Here is an 8,404-nt window from a genome sequence, read left to right as displayed (position 1 = left end):
GGCTGAATAATGGCCTCCCACATAGGTCTACATCCTAATCACTGGAACCTCTGATGGTTTATATGGCCAAGGGACTTGGAAGCAGTAATTAAGTGAAAGATCTGAGACGGGGAGATTATCCTGGGTTATCTGGGTGGGCCCAGTGTCATCACAGGGGTTCTTACAAGAGGGAAGCAAGAGGATCAGAGTCAGAAGGGGATTTGATGATGGAAGCAGCTTCTAGAAGCTGGGAAAGGGAGGGACACTGGTATCCCCCCTGGAGCCTCCAGAAGGAACCAGCCCTGCTGACACCTTGATTTTAGCCCCATATGACTCATTTCAGATTTCTGGCCTCCAGAATACATTTGTGTAGTTTTTTTTAAAAATATATATAAATTTATTTATTTATTTTTGGCTACATTGGGTCTTCCTTGCTGCACGCAGGCTTTCTCTAGTTGCGGTGGGCGGGGGCTACTCTTTGTTGAGATGCTCGGGCTTCTCATTGTGGTGGCCTCTGTTGTTGCGGAGCACAGGCTCTAGGCACGCAGGCTTCAGTAGTTGTGACACGTGGGCTCAGTAGTTGCAGCTCACGGGCTCTAGAGCACAGGCTCAGTAGTTGTGGCGCCTGGGCTTAGTTGCTCCGCAGCATGTGGGATCTTACCAGACCAGGGCTCGAACTCGTGTCCCCTGCATTGGCAGGCAGATTCTTAACCACTGCGCCACCAGGGAAGTCCATTTGTGTAGTTTTTTTTTTTTTTTTTTTTTTTTTACAAAGTTCTATTTATTTTCAGTAATGAAATCAACACAACAAAGAGGAATTAATCCTCTAATTTTTAAATCTAACACTATTCTTTGCACAAAACTATCCTCAATAAATAAAAACACATTACGAGTAACCAAGTAAGACTTTTCTCAAGACTCTCTAAATTTTTGTTTGTGTTTTAAACAAAACTGGATGGTAGGTAAAGAAACACATGCTAGAGACTTAACTGACACAGACCTGAAGAAAAGAACAGCCAACAAACAGGCTCCCCAAATATAAGTTGGCAAAAGGAATATGGGGTTTTCAAAGCAGCCCAGAAATCAGAGTTCACTGGGGGATGCAAGGGTTTGGGACAGTCCATGTTCAAAGGCCTTGTAATTAAATCTTTCCACATTCCTAGATTCCTGATTTGGAATCTATCATAACCTAGAGAAGCTTCTGCCAAAGGATAGGAGGCTCTTTATTTATGCTTTCTGAAAAGACCCATCTAATTTTCTGCCTTTGACTTGGTCACTAGCTCCTCTCATCAATACAGCAGGGATTCCATTCCAGAAAGCGGTTATTACTATGTAAACGAACCTCTCTGTTTTTGATTTTCCTTTTACAAACACATTGATACTGCCAGGAACAGCTCTAAATATATCCAATTTCTTTTATTTTCATCCTCCAACTTTACTTGGCTATAAAATCTAGGACTCACAGAGCAACAACAGCATTGGTCAAAAGATGAGTGTCAGTTCCAATGTAAAAATCTCTGAAGTTCAATAGTCACAAAAAATTTTTTTAATGCCTTATCTACCAAACCCTTTTTTTTCATCATCTTGCCAATTATTTCTTTCGGAATTCAATCCTCCGAGCTACATTCTGAGCACCAAATTTTTTGACCAGTGCATCTCGGGTACCCTCATCATCTTTTTGCAAATCTAAGTCATCCTGTCGGGACCAAATGGGATACCCATCAGCCCTCTGACCAGACTCTAAAAAGGAGGAAGTAGCCTCCAGCTCACCACTATTTTTTAGGAAGGCCTGTGTAACTGTTGACAGATCCAAGTTAAACTTTTCCATTAATTGCCGGATGATCTTAATGGCAGCTCCCACCTCTGGTGCGGAAACTTTTTCTTCTTCTTCTTCTTCTTCATCAGGCTGTGTTTCTGAGTCTTCCTCAGGTGTGGGTGGATCATCATCACACATTGTTATATGTATTTCAAAATCAGGGCTCTCATCCACCACAATCTCCTCAAACTCCCGGGTGGCTTCTACAAGCATCTTTTTGACTGCTTCTTCATTCTCCTTGATCTCTTCCTTTTCAAATTCTTCTTCAGGCAAGTCTGGAGTTCTCTTATTCTGTGGTTCTTAGAAAATGGCGCAATTTTACCCGGATGTCAAGGGGGGAGGAGGAGGAGGGGCTGGGCGAAGCTCCCGAAGACACCAACATGGACGCCCAACAGAAGGGGAAAGACGCCGGCGCCCCCGCCCCAGCCTCACACAGGGGACAGCAGAGGGCTGGCGCGTTCGCAGCAAGCCTCACCCCCGCTATCCCATTTGTGTAGTTTTAAGCCACAAAGTTTATGGCAGTTTGTTACAGCAGCCATAGGAAATGAATACATTGCCCTTTCTAGTTCTTTTAGAACTTTAACCTTCCCTGCTCCTACCTGGAGAAGTATTCGGTGTGCATTCCCTTGCCCAGCAAGTTAAAAAACTCAGCTTGAAAAAAAAAAAAAAAAAAAAGGAATTCCCTGGCAGTCCAGTGGTTAGGACTCTGTGCTTCCACTGCTGGGGGCCTGGGTTCAATCCCTGGTCGGGGAACTAAGATCTCACAGGCCTTACCACGAGGCCAAAAAACAAACCAAAAAAACCCTCTGGTGGTGTCTGTTTGCTGCTTTGAGAGTAGGCGTGGCCTGCTTAGCCAAGTGCCCTTTGGGGAATTCCAGAACTAGTCTTGAAAATTAAGTCCTATTAATGAACAGCCATTAGTGAAAAGAGATCTCAGAAAAGTTAAGGAAGAGATAACCCTGTACCTGTACTCCCAGCTTCCGCCCCCTTCACTGGCTGAGGGGAAGGCACCTTTCAGCATCCTAATAGAAGTCCATCTCCTAAGAATGTGTGGAAGTTCCAGATGTGCTCTTGGTTCATAGATGGCCATCTTCTCGCAGTGTCCTCACATGGTGGAAGGGGCAGGAGAGTTCTCTGGGGTCTTGTTTATGAGGGCACTGATTCCATTCACGAGGACTGCATCCTCAGACATAATCACCTCCCGAAGACCCCAGCTTCACATACCAGCATATTAGAGATTAGGAGTTCAACATGAATAGGATGGGTTGGGGGACCACAAGCATTCAGTCCATAACAGTACGTAGGTTTTCATTCCTCTTAGTTAAATACCTAGGAGTGCGATTATGGGTCATTACAGTAAGTCTATGTTGAGCTTTGTAAGAAACTGCAAAGCTCCTGTCCAAAGCGGTTGTACCATATTGCTTTCCCACCAGCAACAAATGAGACTTTGTGATGCTTTGCATCCTGGCCAGCCTTTGAAATTTCAATTTTTTAATTAATTTATTTTTTATAAATTAATTAATTTATATTTTATTTTTGGCTGCGTTGGGTTTTCATTACTGTGCTCGGTCTTTCTCTAGTTGCGACGAGCAGGGTCTACTCTTCGTTGCGGTGCGTGGGCTTCTCACTGCAGTGGCTTCTCTTGTTGCAGAGCACGGGCTCTAGGCGCGCAGGCTTCAATAGTTGTGGCTTGCGGGCTTCAGTAGCTGTGGCTCGCGGGCTGTAGAGCGCAGACTCAGTAGTCGTGGCACACGGACTTAGTTGCTCCTTGGCATGTGGGATCTTCCTGGACCAGGGCTGGAACCCATGTACCCTGCATTGGCAGGCAGATTCTTAACCACTGCGCCACCAGGGAAGCCCCATAATGTTTTAATTGATAGCCCCTGTCACCTCCCTGTTCCCTCTTCTCCCATCTCCCCCTTGGTCACACTGTTCAAGTTTCAGTGGCCTCCCTGCTCTTCCTCATACACGCCAGGCATGTTCTCATGTCAGGGCCTCTGCAATCCTTGTTCTCTCCATGGGGATCCTCTTCCCCCAACACCTTCTGGCTCAGGTCCTCACCTCCTGCAATTCATCAGTCACACAGCACCTACTCAGTGAGGCCTTCCCCGAATTCTCTATTTAAAACTGCAACTGCCCCTGCCCAACAGTCACACTCTGTCCTCTTTCCCTGCTTTATGTCTCTCCAAGGCATCAACCCATCCGACTGATACATGATGCATTGTGCTTGTTTACTTTCCCTGCTGGACTGTAAACACCTTGTTCTGCTTTCTGCTTTATCCCTGGCTGCTGGAATACTGCAACAAGTACTCGATAAGTGTTTGTTGAACTGAAAGAGCTAGATGGAGGTACACCAGCACAAATGAACAGTGGGCAGCCACACCTTGGGTGCATGTCTTTGTCGTTTTCTGATTCTAAAGTAATCCTTGCTCACTGAAAGCCAAGGCTTGCAATGTCCAGAAAAATATGAAAATAAGAAATCACATCCAGAGTCTCAGCTGTCACCAGCAATCATGATTCATGTTTTGGAAAACATCTTCCAGTTCATTCAATCCACAAACACTTGATGAGCATCTCCGATGTATGTCAGCACGTTGGTCCCTGTAGAGTCTAACTAGGAGCACGACAGACAGTGTGTCCAGCCTTGTGGAACTGGCTAGTTAGCAAGATGGGCATTTATCAAACTATCACAAAAGCATCGACATGAAAAAAAAAAAAGCATCGACGTGAACTTGAATAGGAAAAAGAAACAAAATAACAGCAGAGAGCTGTGAGGAGTGATTAACCAAGGGGTAGAGAAGGAAGACTACCCATACAGGGTGTGGTGTGTGCTGATGTGGGAGGGGCAGTAGGGGCATCAGGGAGAAAGGGGTGAGGGGAGTGGGCAGGATGAGGTAGGTAGAGCCTTGTAGACCTCAGATTATGTTAGGGGAACACTCAGGGAGGAGACCCAGGAAGCAAGCAACCATGGGAAAAACAGGGAAACGAGGCAGCCAGATGAAGACGAAATGGCCAAGAAGGGAGGAAGGAAGCTAAGGGTGGGTGATGTTATGGACCAAGAGAGAATGGGATTTAGGGAGGAAAGACCCCCTCCACCGTGGGAGGGGCAAAAGGCCATAGGTGAAATCCCTTCGTGAACAGCAGTTGGTGAAATGGCTTCACTGGAGAAGAGGTGGGTATAGGGTTCAAGGTTGCCTTTGCCAAATTAAAAAAACCCACATTTACAAGGGCAGCACTTAAGACCCCAAGAGATGAATGGGTTGAGAGTGTGTTTAACCCAGAAGAAAATAGCAAATACGTAAGTCTAGGATGTCTAGGCTTGGAGTGACCAAAGGAATTCAACCGAATCCTTTCTGGTAAAATAGATTAAACAATTTTTAAGTAGAAAAAATTTGTAGGTGTACAAATCAATGGATTTTAGTATTTTCATGAGGTCATGCAGTCATCACCATTCTTTAATTCCAGTACATTTCATTACCTCCTTCCCCCCTAATTAGCAGTCACTCCCCATTCCCTCCTTCCTCCAGCCCCTGGCAACCACTAATATACTTCCTGTCTCTATAGATTTCACTACGCTGGACATTTCATATAAATGGTATCATACGACAGGTGCTGTGACTTCACTCAGCATAATGTTGTCAGGGTTCATCCGTGTTGTAGCAAGTGTCAGTACTTCATTCCTTTTTATGGCTGAATAATATTTCATCATATGGCTATACCACATTTTGTTTATCAGTTGATGGACCTTTGGGTTGTTTCCGCTTTGGGGCTCTTATGCATAAGGCTACTATAATTGTTCATGTACAAATTTTTTTTGTGAATATATGCTTTCAGTACTCTTGAGTAGATGCCTTGGAGTGGAATTGCTGGGTTACCTGGCAACTCTGTTTAACCTGTGGATGAAAATTCAATGAACAATCAAACTAAGAAGAGAAAGAGGAGGATTTTATTTGAGCCAAACTGAGAATTATAACCCAGGAGACAGACTCTCAAAAAGCTCTGAGAACTGTTCCACCTACTAGAAGTCAAAGATACATTCATACACATTTTCGGGACGAAGGAACGTACATCAAAATGATACACTGATATTGTACATAAAGTTCATCAAAGACACATAGTCCAGGTAAGCACAGACAATGTGAGCAGTGAGTCACCACGACCCCCTACAGAGTTGGGAAAGAACCCCGGCCGCCCGGCCCCGCCCCCGGCGCCCGGCGAAGCCGCAGCTCGGAACCTGCGCATGCGCACAGCCAGGTGGCGCGCTGACAGGGACGAGGAAGTCGACGGTCTGGTGTCCGGCACTGTGAGTTCCCTTCAGGTGGTTCTTGGGCCTCGGTTTTCAACCCCAGGGCGGGGAGAGAGCCCTAGGCCTGGCTGTGGGGAGCGTCAGGGCGTCCAAGGCGACTGGGAGCTGCGCGGCGGCCACCTCCGGGCGGGGCGGGAGCGGGGTGGGCGCAGGTGCCCGGGAGTGGGGGGACACCTTTGCCTGAGTGGCACGGACCCCCTTATCTCCCGTTCTCCCCATGGGGCGCGGACCCCGTATTCCCTCCTCCCATGGCGCGCAGACCCCCTTGTCTTCCCCCATACCCGTGAGGTACGGACCCCCTGTTCGCTCGTCCCCGTGATGTGCAGACCCCCATTCGCCTCTTCCCATGGAGCGCGGACCCCTAGATCCCCCTCCTCTCCCTTCGTCCTTTCTCCCCCCACCGTGGGCGGATTCCCCTTCTTTCTCCCTCCCCCTGGGCACGACTCCCTAACCTCCTCCCGGTCCTTGCCTGTCTTCACCCTCTCAGGTGCGCAGCCCTCCGCGCCCCTGCCTGGGTGCAAACGCCTCCACCCCCGCCTCACAAGGTTTGGGCTTGCACAACCTGTTCAGTTTCCTGTGTCGCACCCCCAGGGATGCTTTCCCCTCTTTTCGTCTTCCTCACCCAACAGCCTTGTTCCTGCCCGCCCCCCTTTGCTCTTGCAAAGACCGATTCCCCCCTGCCCACGGGGAACTCTCCCTCACCCCCAAACCCCGGTCGTGGACTGAGTTGCCCTTACCCACAGGCCCCTAATCCCCTGAAGCTGTCATCCACCCTCACCGCCCCCACCCCGGTCCCCTGGGACAGACACCTCAGACTGTGGGGGTCCTCAGCAGAACCTCTGGGCCCCAAAGCCAGTCCTTCCACTCTCTGTGAATAGCGTCTCCGCCTTCTGCCCACGTTCCTCACCGTCCGCCTTGATGTTTCCCTTTCACCAACCCCCACATCATCTCTGCCTGAAAGTCCCGTGCCTGTACCTCCAATATAGTTCCAGAGTTCAGCCCCTGCACCACCCCTGCTCCCTGTAACGGGACTGCTCCCTGCTCCCCTGCCTCTGCCCTCCCCCCCCCCCGTCAGTTCCCCAGCAGGAGCCCGTCAGCTCATGTGTCACATCATGTTCCATCTCTGCTCCAAGTCCCCCACGGCTCCCCTTGCTCGGTAACAGCCGGAATCCTTCAGGGGCTGGGGCTGCTGGCCAGGAGCTCTTCGCTCCTGGACTCCGGGTGGTAAGGAGCTTGCATCACAGTGAAAATCAGAGCCCTGCCTGCTTCCTTGGGCAGCGTGTTCCCTGAATCTGTTTGGTTTCTGAGTTGTGGATAGTGCTGGAGGTTGCAGCAGTCAGGGCCACCAGCCGTAACTCCAAAAACTGACCCAGGTCTGTGCGCTTCCTGAGTTTGCAGTGAGTGTTTGATAGCGACAGATTTTGCATTTTGTCCTTTGTCTGCATCTTCCCCACCAGAATGCTAGCTTCACCAGGTTGAGGTCTCTCTCTTTTTTGTCATTTATTTATTTATTATTTATTTATTGTTATTTATTATTTATTTATTTATTTTAATTAATTAATTTATGGCTGCGTTGGGTCTTTGTTGCTGCCCGCGGGCTTTCTCTAGTTGCAGTGAGCGGGAGCTACTCTTCGTTGGGGTGTGCGGGCTTCTCACTGCAGTGGCTTCACTTGTTGCAGAGCACAGACTCTAAGCACGAGGGCTTCAGTAGTTGTGGCACGCAGGCTCAGTAGTTGTGGCGCACGGGCTCTAGAGCACAGGCTCAGTAGTTGTGGCGCATGGGCTTAGTTGCTCCGTGGCATGTGGGATCTTCCCAGAGCAGGGCTCGAACCCGTGTCCTCTGCATTGGCAGGTGGATTCTTAACTACCGCGCCACCAGGGAAATGTCCCTAGGTGGCGGTCTTCATCTGTCTCATCCATTGATGAATCATCCCTGCGTAAACAGGGCCTGGCACACAGTAGGTGTTCCGTAAACATTTAATGAGTGAGTGGAAAAGGGCCATTCCTGTGCGACCATGGGAAGGAGCTAGTCCTTGTCCAAGAGACTTGAGATCATAGAGGGGGTGTGGTATACATCTAGCAAACACTCATCTGTTGTCTCCAGGCTGTCGTTACAGCTTTTCCGTTTATAATATCCGTAGCTTCGAACAATATGGTGTGTGTGTTTGAAATTGATATGTTCAGTGTGTGAAATTCTGCTACCTGCTTCTCTCACCAACCTATTGTGTACTAAGTGGAGCTTTCTGCACATACTGTTTTCACTGCCGGACAGTATTCCACCTTGTGAGGCTGCCACAATTTAT

General features: G+C 48.5%; 1 protein-coding gene across 1 annotated transcript in view; it reads right to left on the bottom strand.

Annotated features, from left to right (window-relative positions):
• Positions 1-745: 745 nt before the first annotated feature.
• LOC130705701 (telomeric repeat-binding factor 2-interacting protein 1-like) overlaps positions 746-8,404 on the bottom strand; it is an 18,686-nt gene continuing 11,027 nt past the window's right edge. The window contains exon 2 of the mRNA XM_057533758.1: positions 746-2,094. Coding sequence (XP_057389741.1) covers positions 1,571-2,094 — 524 coding nt within the window. The 3' untranslated portion in view covers positions 746-1,570. The remainder of the gene's footprint in view (positions 2,095-8,404) is intronic.

The sequence above is a fragment of the Balaenoptera acutorostrata genome, chromosome 19, assembly GCF_949987535.1.
Source record: "Balaenoptera acutorostrata chromosome 19, mBalAcu1.1, whole genome shotgun sequence".
NCBI classification, from domain to species: Eukaryota; Metazoa; Chordata; class Mammalia; order Artiodactyla; family Balaenopteridae; genus Balaenoptera; species Balaenoptera acutorostrata.
This window is presented reverse-complemented; position numbering and strand designations above follow the sequence as displayed.